This window comes from Pristiophorus japonicus, unplaced genomic scaffold (assembly GCF_044704955.1).
Source record: "Pristiophorus japonicus isolate sPriJap1 unplaced genomic scaffold, sPriJap1.hap1 HAP1_SCAFFOLD_416, whole genome shotgun sequence".
Taxonomy (NCBI): Eukaryota; Metazoa; Chordata; class Chondrichthyes; family Pristiophoridae; genus Pristiophorus; species Pristiophorus japonicus.
In genome coordinates this window covers 179,301-205,146 of record NW_027254047.1, presented here as the reverse complement: position 1 = coordinate 205,146, position 25,846 = coordinate 179,301, and the positions used below count along the sequence as shown (strand labels likewise).

Here is a 25,846-nt window from a genome sequence, read left to right as displayed (position 1 = left end):
AGTTAAGATGAATGCGTTTCTTGAGGAATGGTGCAAGAGGAAGGGATTCAAATTCCTAGGACATTGGAACCGGTTCTGGGGGAGGTGGGACCATGACAACCGGTCTGCACCTGGGCAGGACCGGAACTGATGTCCAAGGGGGAGTGTTTGCTAGTGCTGTTGGGGTGGGTTTAAACTAATACAGCAGGGGGATGGGAATCTATGCAGGGAGACAGAGTAAAATGGGGGCAGAAGCAAAAGGTAGAAAGGAGATAAGGAAAAGTGGAGGGCAGAGAAATCAAAGGCAAAAATCAAAAAGGGCCACATTACAACATAATTCTAAAAGAACAAAGAGTGTTAAAAAAACAAGCCTGAAGACTGTGTCTCAATGTGAGGAGCATTCATAATAAGGTAATGATAGCTGTTAACGGGTATGATGTAATTGGGATTACGGAGACATGCCTCCAGGGTGACCAAGGCTGGTAACTCAATATTCAGGAAGGTTAGACTGAAAGGAAAAGGAGGTGGGGTAGTGTTGCTGGTTAAAGAGGAGATTAACACAATAGTAAGAAGGACCTTAGCTTGGATGATGTGGAATCATCGGTCATTGGCAAAATGCTGGATGTCCCGAACTGCATCCTGAAGGGAGGAAGATGCCTGTGCATGGATTTTTTTAACGTGTGGTGGCCGTTGCACACCAGCCACCTCACGGGCTTGACAGAGCTAGGTCTTGGTCCAGTGGCAAGGATTAACCAGGACGAATGGAGACCAGCTCTCCTGCATGAACCTAGTGCGCACACATATCAGTGTGGGCTGGCCCGTGCTGCACCTGGGCCCCTAACTCACACCTCTCCTGGGCCCCAATCATGTCCCTCGCTGCTCCCTCGCCCCGACCTCGCTTCTGCTGCTGCACCGACCCACGGTCCAATCATCAACCTGGACCTTGATGACGTACGTCACTCTTTGCTGCCTTCACAGCTCGCGCTGCTCCCTGAAGCTGCATGCCTCCACGCTGCTCCCTGGGCTGCACGCTGCTCTTTTTATGGCCCTGACCTGCCATAACATACCTCGATCTTCCAATATAACACGGACAAAGTATCCGGTCATTTATCACATTGCTGTTTGTGGGAGCTTGCTGTGTTCAAATTGGTTGCCGCGTTTCTCACATAACAACAGTGACTACACTCCAAAAGTACTTCATTGGCTGTGAAGCGTTTGAGACGTTTGGTGGACATGAAAGGTGCTATATCAATGCAAGTCTTTCTTTATTAATACAAAAGCAAAATACTGCAGATGTTGAAATCTGAAATAATAACAAACTGTTGGAAATCTCAACAGGTCAGGCAACATCTGAGAGGAAGCTTGCAGGAAACATAAAAACTGACTGCAAAAGCTTCTATTGATGTGTGAAGAGAAAAAGATTAGTGAAAAGAAACATAGATTGCTTCCAGTCAGAATCAGGTGAATTCATAATGGGGAACAAAGAAATGGCAGGCCAATTGAACAAATACTTTGGTTCTGTCTTCACTAAGGAAGACACAAATAACCTTTCAGAAATATTAGGGGCCCGAGGGTCTAGCGAGAAGGGGGAACTGAAGGAAATCCTGATTAGTCAGGAAATTGTGTTACACAAATTTATGGGATTGAAGGCCGATAAATCCCCAGGGTCTGATAGTCTGCATCCAAGAGTACTTAAGTAAATGGCCCTAGAAATAGTGGATGCATTGGTGGTCATTTTCCATCATTCTATCGACTCTGGATCAATTCCTATGGATTTAAGGGTAGCGAGTGTAATACCACTTTTTAAAAAAGGGAGAGAGAAAACAGGGAATTATAGACCGGTTAGCCTGACATCAGTAGTGGGGAAAATGTTGGAATCAATTATTAAAGATGTAACAGAAGCGCATTTGGAAAGCAGTGTCAGGAATCGTCCAAGTCAGCATGGATTTATGAAAGGGAAATCATGCTTGACAAATCTTCTAGAATTTTTTGAGGATGTAACTAGTAGAGTGGACAAGGGAGAACCAGTGGTTGTGGTGCATTGAGACTTTCAAAAGGCTTTTGACAATGTCCCACAAAAGAGATTAGTGTGCAAAATTAAAGCACATGGTATTGAGGGTAATGTATTGACGTGGATAGAGAACTGGTTGGCAGACAGGAAGCAAAGAGTAGGCATAAATGGGTCCTTTTCAGAATGGCAGGTAGTGACTAGTGGGGTACCGCAAGGTTCAGTGCTGGGACCTCAGCTATTTACAATATACATCAATGATTTAGATGAAGGAATTGAATGTAATCTCTCCAAGTTTGCAGATGACACTAAGCTGGGTGGCAGTGTGAGCTGTGAGGAGGATGCTAAGAGACTGCAGGGTGGCTTGGACAGGTTGCATGAGTGGGCAAATGCATGGCAGATGCAGTATGATGTAGATAAATGTGAGGTTATCCACTTTGGTGGCAAAAACATGAAGGCAGAATATTATCTGAATAGTAACAGATTCGGAAAAGGGGAGGTGCATCGAGACCTGGGTGTCATGGTACATCAGTCATTGAAAGTTGGCATGCAGGTACAGCAGGCAGTGAGGGAGGCAAATGGCATGTTGGCCTTCATAGCGAGAGGATTTGAGTATAGCAGTGAGGTCTTACTGCAGTTGTACAGGGCCTTGGTGAGGCCACACCTTGAATATTGTGTAGTTTTGGTCTCCTAATCTGAGGTTGGACATTCTTGCTATTGTTGAGGGAATGCAGCGAAGGTTCACCAGACTGATTCCTGGGATGGCAGGACTGACATATGAAGAAAGACTGGATCGACTAGGCTTATATTCACTGGAATTTAGAAGAATGAGAGGGGATCTCATGGAAACATATAAAATTCTGACGGGATTGGACAGTTAGATGCAGGAAGAATGTTCCGGATGTTCAGGAAGTCCAGAACCAGGAGTCACAGTCTAAGGATAAGGGGTAAGCCAATTAAGACTGAGATGAGGAGAAACTTCTTCACTCAGAGAATTGTGAACCTGTGGAATTCTCTACCACAGAAAGTTGTTGAGGCCAGTTCGTTAGATATATTCAAAAGGGAGTTAGATGTGGCCCTTACAGCTAAAGGGATCAAGGGGTATGGGGAGAAAGCATTGAATGGTGGTGCAGGCTCGAAGAGCCGAATGGCCTACTCCTGCACCTATTTTCTATGTTTCTGTGAGCGAGCAAAAATCTGGCAGTTGGACTATAATGTGGTAAAATGTCAGGTTATCCCCTTTGGTAGGAAAAAGAAAAAACAAAATTGTTATTTAAATGAGGACTATTGCAAAATGCTGTAGTACAGATGGATCTGGGGGTTCTTGTACCTGAAACTCAAAAAGTTAGCATGCAAGTACAGCAAGTAATCAGGAAGGCAAATGGAATGCTGGCCTTTATTGCAAAGGGGATGGAGTATGAAAGTAGGGAAGTCCTGCTACACCTGTACAGGGCATTGGTAAGACCACACCTGGAGTACTGCGCACAGTTTTGATCTGGACTTGTCTCTATTCCCGTGCCGAGGGGATTGCTACATCAGACGGGAGGGGCAACATTTAGGGACACGGATTCCCCACCAATTCCCATTCCCTTTCTTTCTGGTGGATAATGGAGGGGCCACTGTGTGTAATGTGCAAGTCAGTAAGAATCATCAGCAAGCTCTTTCTAATTGGACATTTTATTCAGTGGAAACTTTCACACACTATTGCAGATTTTGTACCAAAGATCAATTTAGGATTAAAGTAAAAGTTCATAATTTTATTGCAAACTAACTTTCTGTTGAGATTTGCTAAATTAAGGGGAAAGATAACACACAGCGTTTCTTAAATGGACACTGCAGCCCCGAGAACACAATCAGCAATATATCCAGAATATTAAAGTCCAGCCCAGTTATAGGGTTATTAACATCAACAGAAACAAATCCCAACTGTCAGAATGAACATGATTCAGTCGGGATGTGATTAACAGCAGCAATAACAGCAGATTCCAACCCCTGCAGTCACTTGTGAACTCGCTGGTGTCTCAGCAGGTGGGATGACCGAGTGAATCGCTTCCCACACTCTGAGCAGGTGAATGGCCTCTCCCCAGTGTGAACTCGCTGGTGTGTCAGCAGGTAGGATGACCGAGTGAATCGCTTCCCACACTCAGAGCAGGTGAATGGCCTCTCCCCAGTGTGAACTTGCTGGTGTTTCACCAGGGTGGATGACCAAGTGAATCGCTTCCCACACTCAGAGCAGGTGAATGACCTCTCCCCAGTGTGAATTCGCTGGTGTGTCAGCCGGTTGGATGACTGAGTAAATCCCTTCCCACACTCAGAGCAGGTGAACGGCCTCTCCCCAGTGTGAACTCGCTGGTGTTTCAGGAGGTCAGATGACCGAGTGAATCCCTTCCCACACTCAGAGCAGGTGAATGGCCTCTCCCCAGTGTGAACTCGCTGGTGTATCAGCAGTGTGGATGAAGTAACGAATCCCATCCCACACTCAGAGCAGGTGAACGGTCTCTCCCCGGAGTGAACTCGCCGATGAGCTACAAGTTGGGATGACCCAGTGAATCCCTTCCCACACTCGGAGCAAGTGAACGGTCTCACCCCAGTGTGACTGCGTCGATGAATTTCCAGCTCAGATGGTGATCTGAATACCTTCCCACAGTCACCACATTGCCACGGTTTCTCCATGGTGCGGGTATCCTTGTGACTCTCCATGGTTGGACGATGGGTTGAAGCCTCACCCATGCACACAACACGTTTACAGTTTCTTTGCGCTTTGAATGGTGCGATGTTTTTTCAGGCTGTGTAACTGGTTAAAGCTCTTTCCACAGACAGTGCACTAGAACACTCTCACTAGGGTGTGTGTGTGTCTCGGTGCTTTTCCAGTCACACTGATGTTTGAAATCTTTCCCAACAGACAGAACAGGCAAACATTTCTCCTTCCACTTTCAAAGGCCGATGATATTCAGGTCCTGATGAATCGATTGACTCCGTCAGATCTTGACATGATGTTTGGTTTGTGTTTCCTGTCTGAAAATCTCCGCTTCTAATATTCTGTGAAAGGAGATAATAAAACTCATCGCTGTCAGTACAAGACAAAAATTCAGGATACACACATCTAGTTTCCATGGAACATTCTTTCCTCTCTTGTTCTTCCAAAGCTGTAAATCCCTGTCCCACACATTGTCCCTCCTGTTGTGCTGAAATCCAAACCATCGCACATTTCTAGACTGTTTCTCCTCCACTCCCAGTTTTCACCACCAATTCTGGCTGGGTTCAGTTCTACACTCACTGGTTCCCCTCCCTCTCTTCCCCTAAAAGTGCTGACTCTGGCTTTGAGGAACAGGGTGAATGAAGGGGAACCAGTGGATGTGGTGTATTTGGACTTCCAGAAGGTAATTGATAAGGTGCCACATAAAAGGTTACCGCACAAGATAAAAGTTCACGGGGTTGGGGGTAATATATACGCATGGATAGAGGATTGGTTAACGAACAGAAAACAGAGAGTCGGGATAAATTCTCGGGTTGGCAATCAGTAACTAGTGGGGTGTTGCAGGAATCAGTGTTGGGCGCCCATCTATTTAAAATCTAGATTAATGAATTGGATGAAGGGACCGAGTGTAATGTAGCCAAGATGGGAGGAAATGCAATGTGCGAGGAGGACACAAAAAACCTGCAAAACGACATAGACAGGCTAAGTGAGTGGGCAAAAATTTGGCAGATGGAATATAATGCACATATAACATCACATAGTGCGCACAATGTCACACATCACACGGTGCGCACAGTCACACATCACACAATGCGCAGTCACACATCACATCGTGCACGTTGTTACACATCACACACCGCGCACATTGTCACACATCACACCACGCACATTGTCACACATCACACCGCGCACATTGTCACACATCACACCGCGCACATTGTCACACATCACACCGCGCACATTGTCACACATCACACCGTGCACATTGTCACACATTACACCGTGCACATTGTCACACATCACACCGTACACATTGCCACACATCACACCGTGCACATTGTCACACATCACACGGTGCGCACACTGTCACACATTACACACCGGGCACATTGTCACACATCACACCGCGCACATTGTCACACATCACACCACGCACATTGTCACACATCACACGGTGTGCACACTGTCGCACATTACACACCGGGCACATTGTCCCACATCACAATGTAACCCTACTTTTTAAAAAAGGAGGGAGAGAGAAAACAGGGAGTTATAGACCGGTCAGCCTGACATCGGTAGTGGGCAAAATGATGGAATCAATTATTAAGGATGTCATAGCAGCGCATTTGGAAAGAGGTGACATGATAGGTCCAAGTCAGCATGGATTTGTGAAAGGGAAATCATGCTTGACAAATCTTCTGGAATTTTTTGAGGATGTTTCCAGTAGAGTGGACAAGGGAGAACCAGTTGATGTGGTATATTTGGACTTTCAGAAGGCTTTCGACAAGGTCCAACACAAGAGATTAATGTGCAAAGTTAAAGCACATGGGATTGGGGGTAGTGTGCTGACGTGGATTGAGAACTGGTTGGCAGACAGGAAGAAAAGAGTAGGAGTAAATGGGTACTTTTCAGAATGGCAGGCAGTGACTAGTGGGGTACCGCAAGGTTCTGTGCTGGGGCCCCAGCTGTTTACATTGTACATTAATGATTTAGACGAGGGGATTAAATGTAGTATCTCCAAATTTGCGGATGACACTAAGTTGGGTGGCAGTGTGAGCTGCGAGGAGGATGCTATGAGGCTGCAGAGTGACTTGGATAGGTTAGGTGAGTGGGCAAATGGATGGCAGATGAAGTATAATGTGGATAAATGTGAGTTTATCCATTTTGGTGGTAAAAACAGAGAGACAAACTATTATCTGAATGGTGACAGATTAGGAAAAGTGGAGGTGCAGCGAGACCTGGGTGTCATGGTACATCAGTCATTGAAGGTTGGCATGCAGGTACAGCAGGTGGTTAAGAACGCAAATGGCATGTTGGCCTTCATAGCGAGAGGATTTGAGTACAGGGGCAGGGAGGTGTTGTTGCAGTTGTACAGGGCCTTGGTGAGGCCACACCTGGAGTATTGTGTACAGTTCTGGTCTCCTAACTTGAGGAAGGACATTCTTGCTATTGAGGGAGTGCAGCGAAGGTTCACCAGACTGATTCCCGGGATGGCAGAACTGACATATCAAGAAAGACTGGATCAACTGGGCTTGTATTCACTGGAGTTCAGAAGAATGAGAGGAGATCTCATAGAAACGTTTAAAATTCTGACGGGTTTAGACAGGTTAGATGCAGGAACATTGTTCCCAATGTTGGGGAAGTCCAGAACCAGGGGTCACAGTCGAAGGATAAGGGGTAAGCCATTTAGGACCGAGATGAGGAGAAACTTCTTCACCCAGAGAGTGGTGAACCTGTGGAATTCTCTGCCACAGAAAGTTGTTGAGGCCAATTCACTAAATATATTCAAAAAGGAGTTGGATGTAGTCCTTACTACTAGGGAGATTAAGGGGTATGGCGAGAAAGCAGGAATGGGGTACTGAAGTTGCGTGTTCAGCCATGAACTCATTGAATGGGGGTGCAAGCTAGAAGGGCCGAATGGCCTACTCCTGCACCTATTTTCTATATTTCTATGTTTCTATAATGTAGGAAAGTGTGAGGTTCTGCAGTTTGGCAGAAAAAAATTCGAAGAGCATGTTATTATTTAAATGGAGAAAAATTTGCAGTATAGCGGGACCTGGGGAGTCCTGCTGCATGAAACACAAATGGTTAGTATGCAGGTACAGCAAGTCAACAGGAAGGCCAATGGAATCTTGAACTTTATTGCAAAGGGGATGGAGTATAAAAACAAGGAAGTGTTGCTACAGTTATACGGGGTATTGGTGAGGCCACACCTGGAATACTGCGTGCAGTTTTGGTTTCTATATCTAAGAAAGGATATACTTGCTTTGGAGGCAGTTCAGAGAAGGTTCACAAGGTTGATTCCGGAGATGAGGGGGTTGACTTATGAGGAAAGGATGAGAAGGTTGGGCCTCTACTCATTGGAATTCAGACGAATGAGAGGTGATCTTATTGAAACGTATAAGATCATGAGGGGGCTTGACAAGGTGGATGCAGAGAGGATGTTTCCACTGATAGGGGAGACTAGAACTGGAGGGCATAATCTTAGAATAAGGGGCCGCCCATTTAAAACTGAGATGAGAAGGAATGTCTTCCCTGAAAGGGTTGTAAATCTGTGCAATTTGCTGCCTCAGAGAGCTGTGGAAGCTGGGTCATTGAATAAATTTAAGACAAAGGTAGACAATTTCTTAACCGATAAGGGAATAAGGGGTTAGGGTGAGCAGGCAGAGAAGTGGACCTGAGTCCATGATCGGCTCAACCATGATCGTATTAAATAGTGGAGCAGACTCGAGGGGCCGTATGCCCTACTCCTGCTTTATTTCTTATGTTCTTATGCTGACTCTGTCTGGGTTCAGTTCTACACTCACTGGTTCCCCTCCCTCCTCTCCCCTGATGGTGCTGACTCTGGCTGGGTTCAGTTCGACACTCACTGGTTTCCCTGCCTCTGCTTCCTTGATGGTGCGGACACTGGCTGGGTTCAGTTCTTCAATCACACGTTTCCCACCATCTGCTCCCCTAAAGGTGCTGACTGTGGCTGGATTCAGTTCTGCACTCACTGGTTCCCCTCCCTATGCTCTCTTGAATGAGCTGGATCTGGCCGCGTTCAGTTCTACACTCACTTATTCCGCTCCCTCTCCCTCCCCTGATGGTGCTGACTCTGGCTGGGTTCAGTTCTACACTCACTGGTTCCCCTCCCTCTCCTCCCCTGAAGATGCTGACTCTGGCTGGGTTCAGTTCTACACTACTGGTTCCCCTCCCTCTCCTCCCCTGATGATGCTGACTCTGGCTGGGTTCAGTTCTACACTCACTGATTCCCCTCCCTCTCCTCCTGATGGTGCTGACTGTGGTTATGTTCAGTTCTGCACTCACTGGTTCCTCTCCCTCTCCTCTCCTGAATGAGCTTGATCTGGTGAGTTCAGTTCTACACTCACTTGTTCCCCTCCCTCTCCCTCCCATGATGGTGCTGACTCTGGCTGGGTTTAATTCTACAATAACTGGTTTCCTCTCCCTCTCCTCCTCTTAAGTGCTGGCTAACTTAGATCTGGTCCTGTGTAATGAGATAGGATTAATAAACAATCTCCGAATAAAGGAGTCCCTTGGAATGAGTGATCATAGCATGGTTGAATTTCAAATTGAGATGGAGAGCGAGAAATTTGGATCTCAAACCAGCGTTCTAAGCTTAAATGATGGAGACTACATAGGTATGAGGGCAGATTGGGCAAAAGTGGACTGGAAAAATAGATTAAAGTGTAGGATGGTTAAAGTGTAGGGCCAAATTACAGCAAAATTCTAAAGGGGCAAAGTGTGTTCAAAAGACAAGCCTGAAGGCTCTGTGCCTCAATGCGAGGAGTATTCAGAATAAGGTGGACGAATTAACTGTGCAGATAGCTGTAAATGGATATGATGTAATTGGCATCACGGAGACATGGCTCCAGGGTGATCAAGGCTGGGAACTCACCATCCAGGGGTATTCAACATTCAGGAAGGATAGATAGAATGGAAAAGGAGGCGGGGTGGCGTTGCTGGTTAAAGAGAAAATTAACGCAATAGTAAGGAAGGACATTAGCTTGGATGATGTGGAATCAGTATGGATGGAGCTACGGAATACCAAAGGGCAGAAAACGCTAGTGGGAGTTATGTGCAGACCACCAAACAGTAGTAGTGAGGTTGGGGACAGCATCAAACAAGAAATTAGGGATGCGTGCAATAAAGGTACAGCAGTTATCATGGGCGATTTTAATCTACATATTGATTGGGCTAACCAAACTGGTAGCAATGCGGTGGAGGAGGATTTCCTGGAGTCTTTTACGGATGGTTTTCTAGACCAATATGTCGAGGAACCAACCAGAGGGCTGGCCATCCTAGACTGGGTGATGTGTAATGAGAAAGGACTAATTAGCAATCTTGTTGTGCGAGGCCCCTTGGGCACGAGTGACCATAATATGGTAGAATTCTTTATTAAGATGGAGAGTGACACAATTAAGGTGAAGATAGGCACATTTTTGAGCGATAAGGAAGTAAAGGGTTATGAGGAGCGGACGGGGAATTGGAGCCGAGTCCATGATCGGATCAGCCATGATCTTATTGAATGGGGAGCAGGCTCAAGGGGCCAAATGGCCTACACCTGCTCCTATTTCTTATGTTCTAGAGTTTCCCCTCCACTCCCAGTTTTCACCACCGAATCTGGCTTCGTTCAGTTCTGCACTCACTGGTTCCCCTCCCCTGAAGGTGCTGACTCTGGCTGGGTTCAATTCTACACTCACTGGTTTCCCCTCCCCTGAAGGTGCTGACTCTGGCTGGGTTCAATTCCAGACATGGTTCCTGCACCAAGATGGCCGCTCATGTGCTGTGCTACTCACTCAATATCGATGGCCGACCGTTGAACCTAACTTCCTACACAAAGATGGCCGCCGTTAGCTAGGGCCTGTGACCGGGAGAAAGCCCCGAAGCTGCAACCGCCGATATTCCGGTTATTATTTCCGGCTTGTGGCGGGCATCGGTTGTTTATGAAGCATCCCGGGCTCCCTGCTGGTCCATTACTCCGCTCCTACCCGCTGAAAAAGACACTTCTGAAGAGCCTGTCTAAAACGTGCTGCCTCCGCCATTACCCACACCGCGCCTGCTCCAAAGCCCACCCACCAGAACCTGCGCCTGCGCACTGAGCTCCTGTAATCTTGTTGCGGCACATTCTCCCCCGCGCGGTATGCTGGGTACATAAGACCATGAGAAATAATAGCAGGAGTGGGCCCTCCGGCCCCCCCGAGCCTGCTCCCCATTCAATAAGATCTTGGCTGGTCTGATCACAGACTCCTCAGCTCCACTTCCCAGGCTCCCCAGAACACTTTACTCCGTTATCGCTCAAAAATCTGTCTATCTCCGCCTTAAATATATTCAATGAACCAGCCTCCACTGCTCTCTCGGGCAGAGAATTCCACAGATTTACAACCCTCTGAGAAAAGAAAGTCCTCCTCATCTCAGTTTTAAATGGGCTGAGGAGAAAGGCTGCATTCGTGAATAGAACAGGATTTACTGTGATTTCATTGGGCACTGAACCATGTTCATTCTGGCAGCTCTTGTTCGTTTCTGATGATCTTAATAACCCCTATACCTGAGCTGGAATTTAAAACCCTGTATAAATGTTGAATAAAGTATCTGTGTTCCAAACAGTGTTTCGAATATTTGATTGCTCCGTGATCACAGGGCAGGGAGGTATTGCTACAGTTGTACAGGGCCTTGGTGAGGCCACACCTGGAGTATTGCACACAGTTTTGGTCTCCTAACTTGAGGAAGGACATTTTTGCTATTGAGGGAATGCAGCGAAGGTTCACCAGACTGATTCCTGGGATGGCGGGACTGACATATCAAGAAAGACTGGATCAACTGGGCTTGTAATCATTGGAGTTCAGAAGAATGAGAGGAGATCTCATAGAAACATTTAAAATTCTGACGGTTTAGACAGGTTAGATGCAGGAAGAATGTTCCCAATGTTGGGGAAGTCCAGAACCAGGGGTCACATTCTAAGGATAAGGGGTAAGCTATTTAGGACTGAGATGAGGAGAAACTTCTTCACCCAGAGAGTGGTGAACCTGTGGAATTCTCTACCACAGAAAGTTGTTGAGGCCAATTCACTAAATATATTCAAAAATGAGTTAGATATAGTCCTTGCTACTCGGGGGAATCAAGGGGTATGGCGAGGAAGCAGGAATGGAGTACTGAGGTTGCATGTTCAGCCATGAACTCATTGAATGGCGGTGCAGGCTCGAAGGGCCGAATGGCCTACTCCTGCATCTATTTTCTATGTTTCTATGTTTCTATGTTTCTACCAATTGATATTCTATTTTAGTGCTTTTTCTCAATCTAACTTCTGTCACTTCTCACCTAGTTTGCCTTCTATCATATCAAACCCCAAACTTGTTCTGGTTGAGGTCCTACGAGACGAATTTAGGGAGCAAGGAGCTAAATTAAAAAGTAGGACCTCAAAGATACTAATCTCAGGATTGCTACCAATGCCACGTGCTAGTCAGAGTAGGAAGCACAGGATAGCTCAGATGAATATGTGGCTTGAGCAGTGGTGCAGAAGGGAGGGATTCAAATTTCTGGGATATTGGAACCAGTTCTGGGGGAGGTGGGACGAGTACAATTGATCTACACCTGGGAAGGACCGGAACCAATGTCCTAGGGGGAGTGTTTGCTAGTGCTGTTGGGGAGGGGTTAGACTAATATGGCAGGGGGATGGGAACCTATGCTGGGAGACAGAGGGAAGTAGAATGGGGGCAGAAGCAAACCCATTGTAAATGGCAACAATTGTAACTAAGTGCTGTTCAGAGAGCAGTGTCATTTATTTAGAATTTTGTACATCAACAACAATACCAGGAATCAGTGAGTGTAGATGAATGGAGTAGGATGCAGGAGTACAAAGAAGAAAAGTAAAAGTGGAGGGCAGAGAAACCCAAGACAAAAAGCAAAAAGGTCCACATTACAGCAAAATTCTAAAGGGGCAAAGTGTACTAAAAAGACAAGCCTGAAGGTTCTGTGCCTCAATGCGAGGAGTATTCACAATAAGGTGGACGAATTAACTGCACAGATAGCTGTTAATGGATATGATGTAATTGGCATCACGGAGACATGGCTCCAGGGTGACCAAGGCTGGGAACTCAACATTCAGGGCTATTCAACATTCAGGAAGGATAGACAGAATGGAAAAGGAGGTGGGGTGGCGTTGCTGGTTAAAGAGGAAATTAACACAATAGTAAGGAAAGACATTAGCTTGGATGATGTGGAATCAGTATAGGTGGAGCTACGGAATACCAAAGGGCAGAAACGCTAGTGGGAGTTATGTACAGACCACCAAACAGTAGTAGTGAGGTGGGGGAGACAGCATCAAACAAGAAATTAGGGATGTGTGCAATAATGGTACAGCAGTTATCATGGGCGACTTTAATCTACGTATTGATTGGGCTAACCAAACTGTAGCAATGTGGTGGAGGAGGATTTCCTGGAGTCTTTTATGGATGGTTTTCTAGACCAATATGTTGAGGAACCAACGAGAGGGCTGGCGATCCTCGACTGGGTGATGTGTAATGAGAGAGGACTAATTAGCAATCTTGTTGTGCGAGACCTCTTGGGGAAGAGTGACCATAATATGGTAGAATTCTTTCTTAAGATGGAGAGTGAAACAGTTAATTCAGAGACTAGGGTCCTGAACTTAAGGAATGATAACTTCGATGGTATGAGACATGACTTGGCTAGAATAGACTGATGAATGATACTTAAAGGGTTGATGGTGGCTTGGCAATGGTAAACATTTAAAGATCACCTTGATGAACTTCATCAATTGTACATCCCTATCTGGAGTAAAAAATAAAACGGGGAAGGTGACTCAACCGTGGCTAACAAGGGGAAATTAAGTATAGTGTTCAATCCAAGGAAGAGGCATATAAACTGGTCAGATAAAGCAGCAAATCTGAGGACTGGGAGAATTTTATAATTCAGCAGAGGAGGACAAAGGGTTTAATTAGGAGGCGGAAAATAGAGTTTCAGAGGAAGCTTGCTAGGAACATAAAAACTGGCTGCAAAGGTTTCTATAGATATGTGAAGAGAAAAAGATTAGTGAAGTCAAACGTAGGTCCCTTGCAGTCAGATTCAGGTGAATTTATAATGGGGAACAAATAAAAGGGCGGACCAGTTGAACAAATACTTTGGTTCTGTCTTCACGAAGAAAGACACCAATAACCAACCGGAAATACTAGTGGACCGAGGGTCTAGTGAAAAGGAGGAGCTGAAGGAAATCCTTATTAGGCGCGAAATTGTGTCAGGGAAATTGATAGACTTGAAGGCCGATAAATCCCCGGGGCCTGATAGCTTGCATCCCAGAGTGCTTAAGGAAGTGGCCACAGAAATAGTGGATGCATTGGTGATCATTTTCCTACAGTCTATCGACTCTGGATCAGTTCCTATGGACTGGAGGGTAGCTAATGTTACACCACTTTTTAAAAAAGGAGGGAGAGAGAAGACGGGTAATTATAGACCAGTTAGCCTGACATCAGTAGTGGGGAAAATGTTGGAATCAATTATTAAAGATGAAATAACAGCGCATTTGGAAAGCAGTGACAGGATCAGCTCAAGTCAGCATGGATTTATGAAAGGGAAATCATGCTTGACAATTCTTCTAGAATTTATTGAGGATGTAACTAGTAAAGTGGACAAAGGAGAACCAGTGGATGTGGTGTATTTGGACTTTCAAAAGGCTTTTGACAAGGTCCCACACAAGAGATTGTTGTGCAAAATTAAAGCACATGGTATTGGGGGTAATGTACTGACGTGGATAGAGAACTGGTTGGCAGACAGGAAGGAGCGAGTCAGGATAAACGATTCCTTTTCAGACTGGCAGGCAGTGACTAGTTGGGTGCTGAAGGACTCAATGCTGGGACGCCAGCTATTTACAATATACATTAATGATTTAAATGAAGTAATTGAGTGAAATATCTCCAAGTTTGCAGATGACACTAAACTGGGTGGCGGTGTGAGCTGTGAGGAGGATGCTAAGCGGCTGCAGGGTGACTTGGACAGGTTAGATGAGTGGGTTAACTCATGGCAGATGCAGTATAATGTGGATAAATGTGAGCTTAACTATTTTGGTGGAAAAAACATGAAGGCAGAATATGATCTGAATGGTGGCAGATTAGGATACGGCAGGTGCAACGAGACCTGGGTATCATGGTACATCAGTCAATGAAAGTTGGCATGCAGGTACAGCAGGTGGTGAAGAAGGCAAATGGTATGTGGGCGTTCATAGCTAGCGGATTTGACTATAGGAGCAGAGAGGTCTTACTGCAGTTGTGCAGGGCCTTAGTGAGGCCTCACCTGGAATATTGTGTTCAGTTTTGGTCTCCTAATCTGAGGAAGGGCGTTCTTGCTATTGAGGGAGTGCAGCGAAGGTTCACAGACTGATATCTGGGATGGCAGGACTGACATATGAGGAGAAATTGGATCGACTGGGCCTTTATTCACTGGAATTTAGAAGGATGAGAGGGGATCTCATAGAAACATATAAAATTCTGATGTGACTGGACAGGTTAGATGTAGGAAGAATGTTCCCGATGTTGGGGAAGTCCAGAACCAGGGGACCTTATCTAAGGATAAGGGGTAAGCCATTTAGGACTGAGATGAGGAGAAAACTCTTCACTCAGAGAGTTGTTAACCTGTGGAATTACCTACCGCAGACAGTTGTTGATGCCAGTTGATTAGATATATTCAAGAGGGAGTTAGATATGGCCCTTACGGTTAAAGGGATCAAGGCGTATGGAGAGAAAGCAGGAAAGGGGTACTGAGGTGAATGATCAGCCATGATCTTATTGAATGGAGTGCAGGCTCTGCGGGCCGGTTGGCGCACTCCTGCTCCTATTTCTCATGGTCTTCCCCCCCCCCCCCGGGAGCCTGTTTTTTCTCCTTGTCTCTAATGGGCACTGATCATTATCCCACCATTCACACCCCATCCTGACTAATGTTGTTCTAACTCCTGACATTACCAATGAATTCGGCCCATCCTCCCTTGTGTCTCTCTAATCTCTCCTGCCTTCCCCCTATCACAGACCTTCCCTGTTGTCCTTTCTCCCCCTCCCCCTTTCAGTGCTCCTTCAGGATCTGTTCTTTCCCAGCACTCTCCAGTTGTGACGGTGGGCCGCGGCCCCGCCCCGCCCCGCCCCCTCTGACGCTGCCCACAGATGCTGCCTGAGCCGCGGACACTTCCAGCATCTTCTGTTTGTGTCGCCAGAGACACTTTCCCTTCAGCACCGCGCGCCCTGGATCGTTCGCCGATTGATTGATTGGTGCTTCGGCCCCGCCCCCCCGCCGCTGATTGGTGCGGAGCAGCGCGCGCTGGGTGGGCTGGTGCCCCGCGCAGCCTCGCCATTGGCTGCGGGCTGAGTGCTGCGCGCGCGGGCGGTTGGCGGTTTGTTGGCGGGCTCCGCTCGCGGCCTTTGAGCTCGGGGGCCCGGGTGAGGCGGGGCGGAGTTGTGCGCAGGCGTGGGCCAGCCTATTGGCCGCGGACGGACGGACGATGCTTCGCCACCGCCGTCGCGGAGGATGGAGCAGCGCGCTTGGCCTCCCTACGGACTCACATACTCACGGACATGCGCGGGCGGCGAGATTTGGTCGGCGGATGGCGGCTGCGGGGCACCTTCGGGCGGGGACGGGCCTTAGTTACTGTCGGGGGTTGCGGGGAATTCGGCCGCCATCTTTGGGCAGCACGGGACCGGCCGCCACGGGGAGTGACAGGGGCGGGGCTTCCTCGACGTCACAATGCTTCCCATTGTCCCGCTGCAGGGCAGGGAGCATGCGCGGTGGCCATCTTACTGCAGGGAGGTCATCAGGTGCAGGATGGGGACCAGTGACATGAATACATGAGAACATCAAAAATAGGAGATGAGTCGGCATTTGGTCCCTCGAGCCTGCCACCATTCAATAAGATGATGGCTGCAACATCTGGGGTGGTTCTCCTTGGAGCAGTGAAGGTGCAGGGCAGGTTTAACAGAGTTGCTCACAATCAGGAAGGCTTTAGATTGAGTCAGGGACCAGACTTATGTGTTCTGCTCACACAATCAGAATGGTTACTGCACGGAAGGCCATTCAGCCCATCCAGCCCTTGCTGGCTCCCAGCTAGTCCCACTGCCCTGCCCTTTCCTCCGGCCCTGCAAATGTTTTCTTTCAGATAATTATACAACTCCCTTTTGAAAGCAGTGATTGAGTCTGACTCCACCACCTTTTTCAGGCCGTGCATTCCAAATCGTAACCACTTGCTGCATAAAATAGATTTTTCTTACATCACCTTTGGTTCTTCTGCCAATTCGCTCATGTACCAGCAGGTTGGATGAACGAGTGAATCCCTTCATATACACAGGGCAGTTGAACGGCCTCTCTCCATTGTCACGGCGTCGATGAGTTTCCAGTACAGAGGGGCAATTGAATCCCTTCCCACAATCCCCACATTTCCACGGTTTCTCCGTGGTGCGGGTGTTCTTGTGTCTCTCCAGGTTGGACGACCAATTGAAGCCTGATCCACACACAGAACATGTGTACGGTTTCTCCCCACTGTGAATGGTGTGATGTTTTTTCAGGCTATGTAATTGGTTAAAGCTATTTTCACAGGCAGTGCAGTGGAATATTCTCACTCGGGTGTGTGTGTGTCTCGTTCATCCCACTTACTGGTACATGAGCCAATTCACACTGGGGAGAAGCTGTTCAACTGTCCTGTGTGTAGTTTCTTTGTGTGTCTTACCCGCAGTCTACCAAAGAGTGCACCATCGGAGCAGGCCAGGGAGCAGAAGGAGCAGCATGGCGGCCTAGCCCAGCAGACTGAGTGGCCCCGGCCTGCGCGCACCATCGGAGCAGGCCAGCGAGCGGAAGCAGCAGCGTGGTGGCCTAGACCAGCAGTCTGAGCGGCCCCCGGCCTGCGACCACCATTGAAGCAGGCCGGGGAGCGGAAGGAGCAGCGTGGCGGCGTACCACTCCAGGGAGCAGAATGTGCTGCAGCAGGTGAGCAATGGCAGTGAAAAGGGCCGTCACCAACATCCAGGGCAGTGATTGGAGCATGGGCAGGTACAGCAGGAGCAGCGAGGTCGGGGTGAAGGAGCGGCGAGAGATTGTAGAGGGACGTGATCGGGGCCCAGGAGAGGCACGAGTTCAGGGCCTAGAAGAGGTGAGGACCCAGGTGCAGCATGGACCAGCCCACACTGCGATTTGTATGCGCACTAGGTCCGTGCAGCAGAGCTGGTCTCCAGTCGTCTTGATTAATCCTTGCCACTGGACCAAGACCTAGCTCTGTCAAGGCTGTGGTGGCTGGCATGCAATGGTCACCACACGTTAAAAATTCCACGCACAGCATCTTCCACCCTTCAAGATTTAGTTTGGACCTGGAATTTTAGGTCCTTCATTGAAACACGTGTGAACTTTTTAACATGGAAGCAAGTCATCCTCGATTCGAGGGACTGCCTATGATGATGATGATCTTCTGCCAATTACCATAACTCTGTCTCCTCTGGTTCTCAACCCTTCTGCCGGCGGGAACAGTATCCCTCTATCTAATCTGTCTGGACCACTCATGATTTGGAACACCGCTATCAACTCTGCTCTCAACCGTCTCTGCTCAAAGAAGAACAACCCCAGCTTCTCCAGTCTATCCACGTAACTGAAGTCCCTCATCTCATGAATCATTTTTGTCAATCTTTTCTGCACCCTCTCTAAGACCTTCACATCCTAATGTGCGGTGCCCAGAATTGGACACAATGCTCCAGTTGAGGCTGAACTAATGTTTTACAAAGGTTCATCATAACCTCCTTGCTTTTGTACGCCTCACCTCTGTGATGCACAGGATCCTGTAAATTTTTTAACTGCTTTCTCAACCTGTCCTGTCACCTTCAGCGATTTGTGTGCGTAAACCCGCTCACTGTTCATGCACTCCCTTTAGGATTGTACCCTTTAGTTTATGTTGCAGCTACTCGTTCATTTATTCATGCTTCTCTAATTTTATTTCTTAACTCAGATTCACGGCCTCAATTTATTACCTCCTCTGAGCCCCTCAACTTAATCTGGCAGCATAATGTTGGCGAGTGGTGATTGATTGCCCTGGGAATCAACAGGAAGAGAGCTCAGAGATCGGTGGTGTTAGGCTCATAATAAAGTAATGCAACTGAGTACTGTAGACAATGAGTATGTGTGACCTTTGCTCCTTTATTCAGACTCCAAAGTGTTGGTACAGTGTGGGAGGCCTGCTTATATGCAGTGCTCCCAAGGGATGCTGGGATCCAACAGGTAAGCCCTCTGGTGGCAGTATTATACAGGTTGCCTGGGGTTGCATACATGACATCACTCCCTCCCAAAGTCAATAGTACTCTTATTTACAGGGTGAGACCATTTGGGGCTTTTCACTTCATTGTCGATCGTCTCGGTACAAATGCAGTTGTGGGTGAGTTGGTTGGTTCTTCGCTGGGCTGCTGGACAGCTGCCCTTGCCGGGCTGCTGGGGATGGTGAGTTCAGTTTCGTGGTCAACCGTGATGTCGGTTGTCGCTTGTGTATATGTTAGAGGGTCGAAGTTGGTGGTGCCCTCATCAGGTTGCTCGTGGCTGTTTGTGAATCGCAGTTTGGTTTGGTCCAAATGATTTCTGCACATTAGTCCATTGGCAAGTTTGACCTGAAACACCTGACTCCCTGCTTTGGCTATCACAGTGCCAGCAAACCATTTGGGACCATGTCCATAATTGCATACTAATACAGGGTAATTCACTTCAATATCACGTGATAAGTCTGCATGATCATGGTACATATTTCATTGATGCCACCTGTCCTCGACGTGACCATGGAGATCAGGGTGGACAAGAGAGAGCCTTGTTTTGAGCGCCCTTTTCATGAGCAGTTTGGCTGGGGGAACCCCCGTGAGTGAGGGGGGTCTGGTGCGGTAGCTGAGCAGGACGTAGGACAGGCGGGTCTGCAGGGAGCCTTCCGATAAGCATTTCAAGCTTTGCTTGATGGTCTGGACTGCCCGTTCTGCCTGACCGTTGGATGTGGGCTTGAACGGAGCAGATGTGATGTGCTTGATCCCATTGCGGGTCATAAATTCCTTGAATTCAGCACTGGTGATGTACGACCCGTTGTCGCTGACAAGGACATCGGGCAGACCGTGTGTGGCAAACATGGCTTGAAAGCTTTCGATGGTGGCAGTGGATGTGCTTACAGACAATATTACACATTCAATCCATTTTTAAGCATCCACAACAACCAAAAACATTTTGCCTAGGAACGGGCCTGCAAAGTCATTGTGGATCCTCGACCATGGTTTGGAGGGCCATGACCACAAACTTAGCGGTGCCTCTCTGAGTGTATTGCTTAGTTGAGAGCAAGTGTTGCATTGGTGCATGCATGACTCTAAGTCTGCGTCGATGCCGGGCCACCACACTTGGGATCTGGCTATAGCTTTCATCATTACTATGCCTGGGTGGATACTGTGTAGATCGTGTATGAACATTTCCCTGCCTTTCTTAGGCAAAACCACGCGATTACCCCACAATCGCCTGTATGGACATTTCGTCGTTGCACCGCTGGAACGGCTTGATCTCTTCATGCATCTCCGCTGGGATGCTGGACCAGCTCCCATGGAGGACACCGTTTTTTACAAGGGACAGTAAAGGATCCTGGCTGGTCCAGGTCCTGATCTGGCAGGCGGTAACGTGTGACTTTTCATTTTCGAATGCATCCATCACCAAGAGCAAGTTGCAGGCTGTGCCATTTCCACCCCAGTGGTGGGCAATAGTAGCTGACTGAGAGCATCAGCATATTTCTCTGCCTGGTCTGTTGTGGATTACATAGTTGTATGCAGCCAGTGTGAGCACCCATGTTTGAATGCGGGCAGAGGCATTGGCATTAATCCCGTTGCTCTCTGAGAATAGCGATATGAGCGGCTTATGGTCAGTTTTCAGCTCAAACATGAGACCAAACAGATACTGGTGCATTTTTTTCACCCCGTAAATGCATGCCAGAGCTTCTTTTTCAATCATGCTATAGACCCTTTCGGCCTTGGACAAGCTCCTGGACGCATAGGCGACCGGTTGCAATGTTCCCGATTTGTTAGCTTGTTGTAACACACACCCGATCCTGTATGAAGACGCATTGCAAGCTAGCACTAAGCATTTACATGGGTTATACAAGACAAGCAGTTTGTTGGAACATAACAGATTTCTGGCTTTCTCAAAAGCAGCCTCTTGTGATTTCCCCCATATCCAATCGTCTCCCTTGCGTAGTACATGTAGGGGTTCTAGCAAGGTGCTTAACCCAGGTAGGAAATTACCGAAATAGTTGAGGAGTCCCCAGAATGACGGCAGCTCTGTCACGTTCTGTGGTCTTGTCACATTCTTGATGGCCTCCGTCTTGGCGTCGGTGGGTCTGATGCCATCTGCCGTAATTCTTCTCCCTAAGAACTCGACCTCTGGTGCCAGGAAAACACACTTTGCGCATTTCAACCTGAGTCCCACATGATCTAGCCGACTTAGAACCTCTTCCATGTTCTGCAAGTGTTCGACGGTGACCCGACCTGTGACCAGTACGTCGTCCTGGAAAACCACGATGCGTGGAACCAACTGTAGCACACTCTCCATGTTCCTTTGGAAAATTGCTGCGGCCGATCGAATCTCAAACGGGCACCTATTGTAGATGAACAGACCTTTGTGCGTGTTGATGCAGGTGAGGCCTTTCGAAGATTCCGCCAGCTCCTGCGTCATGTAGGCCGAGATCAGGTCCAACCTGGTGAACTTCTTTCCTCCAGCCAGAGTCACAAAATAGATCATCTGCCTTGGGTAGCAGGTACTGGTCCTGTAGCAAAAAACAGTCAATCGTTACTTTCTAGTCCCCACAAATTCTGACCGTGCCGTCACCTTTGAGAACCAGAACAATAGAGCTGGCCCACTCATTGAACTCTACCGGCGCAATGATGTCTTCTCACTGCAGCCTGTCCAGCTCAATTTCCACTTTCTCTCACATCATATATGGTACCGCCTGTGCCTTTTGGTGGATGGGTTGTGTACCGGGTACCAAGTGGATCTGTCCCTTTGACCCCGAGAAACTTCCGATGCCTGGCTCAAACAATGACAGGAACTTGCTCAGAACCTGGGCACATGAGGCGTCATCAACAGACGAGAGCGCTCGGATGCTGTCCCAGTTCCAGCGGATTTTTCCCAGCCAGCTTCTGCCGAACAGCGTGGGGCTATCTCCTGGTGCAATCCATAGTGAGAGTTCGTGCACTGCTCCATCATAGGAGACTTTTACTGCTGCGCTGCCAATTACAGGGATCAGCTCTTTAGTGTAAGTTCTTACCTTGGTATGAATGGAGCTAATCTTGGGCCTGTGTGCCTTGTTGCACCACAGCCTGTCAAAGGCCTTTTTGCTCATGATAGACTGATTCGCACCCGTGTCCAGTTCCATGGATACTGGAATTCCATCCAGTTTGACTTTTAGCATGATCGGTGGCCATTTCCTGGTGAAGGTGTGTACCCTGTACACTTCTGCCTCCTTGGTTCTAGTCTCTAGTTCAGCCTGATCCACCATGGATCTGTTCTCCGCAACATGGTGGTTTGCAGGGTTTGCAGCTCATCTGCACATTCGCTGGAGGTGTCCCATTGTTCCACAGCCTTTGCACACATAGTGTTTGAAGCGGCATTGATGGGCTCGATGATCACCTTCACAGCAACATCAAGGTGTTAACTGCCTCGAATTAATGGTTGATGGCAGACTCTGGGTCATCTGAGGTCGTGCAGCTGCAGGCGTGTACATTCTGCCATATCCATTTCTGCCTGAAAAGGACATTACTTTGTGTACAGTACTTGGCAAAACCTCTTTATGCTGCGAAATTCGTTTAGTGTTATCGTTGGTGGCCATAAATGCCTGGGCTATCGTTATGGCTTTGCTCAGATTCGGTGTTTCAACAGTCAACAGTTTGCGAAGGATAACCTTATGGCCAATGCCAAGCACAAAAAGTCTCTAAGCATTTGCTCAAGGAATCCATCGAATTCCAATGTCCTGCAAGGCGCCTTAGTTCGGCGATGCAGCTTGCCACTTCCTGGCCTTCAGACCACTGACACATGTAGAATTGATACCTTGCCATCAGAACGCTTTCCTTCGGATTTCGGTGTGTTCAGACCAGCGTACACAGTTCTTCATAGGATTTGGTTGTTGGTTTCACCGGAGCGAGAAGATTCTTCATGAGGCCATAGGTTGTTGCCCCGCAGACGGTGAGGAGGATCGCCCCTCGTTTGGCAGTGTTCTCATCTGCTTCTAGCTCATTGACTACAGAGTATTTGTTGAGTCACTCCATGAAGGCCTCTCAATCATCCCCTTCTGAGAATTTCTCCACGAGACCAACAGTGTTCCGTGGTTGTTCGTGTGGTTGTTCATTATCTCGTCACCAATTGTTATGCTCATAATAAAGTAATGCAACTGAGTACTGTAGACATAGAAACATAGAAAATAGGTGCAGGAGTCGGCCATTCGGCCCTTTGAGCCTGCACAACCATTCAATAAGATCATGGCTGATCATTCCTTCAGTACCCTTTTCCTGCTTTCTCTCCATACCCCTTGATCCCTTTAGCCGTAAGGGCCATATCTAACTCCCTCTTGAATATATCCCGTGAACTGGCATCAACAACTCTCTGCGGTCGGGAATTCCACAGGTTAACAACTCTCTGGGTGAAGAAGTTTCTCCTCATATCAGTCCTAAATGGCCTGCCCCTTATCCTAAGTCTGTGTCCCCTGCTTCTGGACTTCCCCCACATTGGGAACATTCTTCCCGCATCTAAGCTGTCCAGTCCCATCAGAATCTTACATGTTTCTATGAGATCCCCTCATCCTTCTAAACTCCAGTGTATAAAGGCCCAGTTGATCCAGTCTCTCCTCATATGTCAGTCCAACCATCCCTGGAACCAGTCTGGTGAACCTTCGCTGCACTCCCTCAATAGCAAGAACGTCCTTCCTCAGATTAGGAGACCAAAACAGAACACAATATTCCAGGTGGAGCCTCACCAAGGCCCTGTACAACTGCAGTAAGACTTCCCTGCTCCTATACTAAAATCCCCTCGCTATGACGGCCAACATACCATTTGCCTTCTTCACCGCCTGCTGTACCTGCATGCCAACTTTCACTGACTGATGAACCATGACACCCAGGTCTCACTGCATCTCCCCTTTTCCTAATCTGCCACCATTCAGATAATATTTTGCCTTCGTGTTTTTGCCCCCAAAGTGGATAACCTCACATTTATCCACATTATACTGCATCTGCCATGTATTTGCCCACTCGCCTAATCTGTCCAAGTCACCCTGCCGCCTCTTAGCGTCCTCCTCACAGCTCACATCGCCACCCAGTTTAGTGTCATCTGCAAACTTGGAGATTTTGCACTCAATTCCATCATCTAAATCGTTAATATGTATTGTAAAGAGCTGGGGTCCCAGCACTGAGCCCTGCGGCACTCCACTAATCACTGTCTGCTATTCTGAAAAGGACCCATTTATCCCGACTCTCTGCTTCCTGTCTGCCAATCAGTTCTCTATCCTCATCAGTACATTACCCCTAATACCATGTGCTTTAATTTTGCACACCAATCTTTTGTGTGGGACCTTGTCAACGCCTTTTGAAAGTCCAATACACCACATCCACTGGTTCTCCCTTGTCCACTCTACTAAATACACCCTCAAAAAATTCCAGAAGGTTTGTCAAGCATGATTTCCCTTTCATAAATCCATGCTGACTTGGACCAATCTATCACTGCTTTCCAAATGCGCTGCTATTTCATCCTTAATGATTGATTCCAACATTTTCCCCACTACTGATGTCAGGCTAACCGGTCTATAATTACCCGTTTTCTCTCTCCCTCTTTTTAAAAAAAAAAAAGTGGTGTTACATTAGCAACCCTCCAGTCCATAGGAACTGATACAGAGTCGATAGATTGTTGGAAAATTACCAATGCATCCGCTATTTCTTGGGACACTTCCTTAATTACTCTGGGATGTAGACTATCAGGCCTTGGGGATTTATCGGCCTTTAATCCCGTCAATTTCCCAAACATAATTTCCCGCCTAATAAGAATATCCTTTAGTTCCTCCTTCTCTAGCCCCTCGGTCCCCTGGTACATCCGGAAGGTTATTTGTGTCTTCCTTTGTGAAGACAGAACCAAAGTATTTGTTCAATTGGTCAGCCATTTCTTTGTTCCCCATTATAAATTCACCCGAATCCGACTGCAAGGGACCTACGTTTGTCTTCACTAATCTTTTTCTCTTCACATATCTATGGACGCTTTTGCAGTCAGTTTTTATGTTTCCAGCAAGCTTCCCACTCTTAATTAAACCCTTTTTCCTCTGCTGAATTCTAAATTTCTCCCAGTCCTCCAGTTTGCTGCTTTTTCTGGCTAATTTATATGACAATGAGTAACTGTGACCTAAGCACCTTTATTCAGACTCCAGAGTGCTGGTACAGTGTGGGAGACCTGCTTATATACAGTGCTCCTAAGGGATGCTGGGATCCCTTAGGACTCCAACAGGTAAGCCGTCTGTTGGTAGTATGCAACCCCAGGCAACCTGTATAATACATGACAGGTGGGCCAAGGCAGCAGCGTGTTCTGCGACCAATCACTCTGATTGAGGGTTGGATCCTGAGTCGGACTGTCAGGTGAGTCGGTGTGAACCCCTCTTAAAGAATTTATCTTTTCACAGTTAAATCGAGGTTTGTTTTGGCAACATAACAGGTGAACATTTGTCAGTATTTTGTTTCCCTGGAGTTCCTATTATGAGTTCCAGGCATTTTAGTGCCAAGTCGAATAAAAATTGAAAAGATCATTCATTTCCCTCTTAGCATGTCACTGTTAGTTAAAGGAACAGAGATTGAGTTCCCCTCATTATGCATTTGTAGTAGTTAAAGTAACAGCCTTCCTATTGGTAGTGAGTCACATTCTGTGCTTGAGGAGATGGCTGGTGGTTTCAGCCTTTAAAATACTCCTCCACTTGTTGAAATTTCTTCAAAGTATCACCCCTGTCTATCTCTGTGGCCTCCTCCAGCCCAGCAACCCTCTTAACAGTTTGGGTTTGTTTTCTTTGGAACAGAGGAGGCTGAAGGGAGACGTTATTGAGGTGTATAAAATTATGAGGGGTCTAAATAGAGTGCATAGGAAGGACCTATTTCCGCTCGCAG

At 47.4% G+C, this 25,846-nt stretch overlaps 3 protein-coding genes across 4 annotated transcripts in view; 1 reads left to right on the top strand and 2 right to left on the bottom strand.

Annotated features, from left to right (window-relative positions):
- LOC139250704 (zinc finger protein 432-like) overlaps positions 1–25,846 on the bottom strand; it is a 384,699-nt gene that overhangs the window by 213,362 nt on the left and 145,491 nt on the right. The gene's annotated exons all lie outside the window — the stretch shown is intronic.
- The window catches only part of LOC139250702 (zinc finger protein 432-like), a 151,130-nt gene that overhangs the window by 64,208 nt on the left and 61,076 nt on the right, over positions 1–25,846 (top strand). The window lies entirely within an intron of this gene.
- Positions 3,666–16,366, bottom strand: LOC139250705 (zinc finger protein 154-like). 2 transcript variants are annotated; one of them, XM_070873086.1, is made up of 2 exons: positions 16,252–16,366; positions 3,666–5,026 (listed from the first exon to the last, which is right to left on the bottom strand). In XM_070873086.1, exon 2 carries the CDS (start codon positions 4,715–4,717, stop codon positions 3,986–3,988), a length of 732 nt encoding a protein of 243 aa, XP_070729187.1. In that variant the 5' UTR covers positions 4,718–5,026; positions 16,252–16,366; the 3' UTR covers positions 3,666–3,985. The 2 variants fall into 2 exon arrangements, with proteins under 2 accessions (XP_070729187.1, XP_070729186.1); XM_070873085.1 differs by lacking the exon at positions 16,252–16,366 and adding an exon at positions 10,484–10,703.

Excerpts from the sequence above, each read along its gene's own strand:
- LOC139250705 (XM_070873086.1), bottom strand. The coding sequence starts at position 4,717 with ATGGGTGAGGCTTCAACCCATCGTCCAACCATGGAGAGTCACAAGGAT.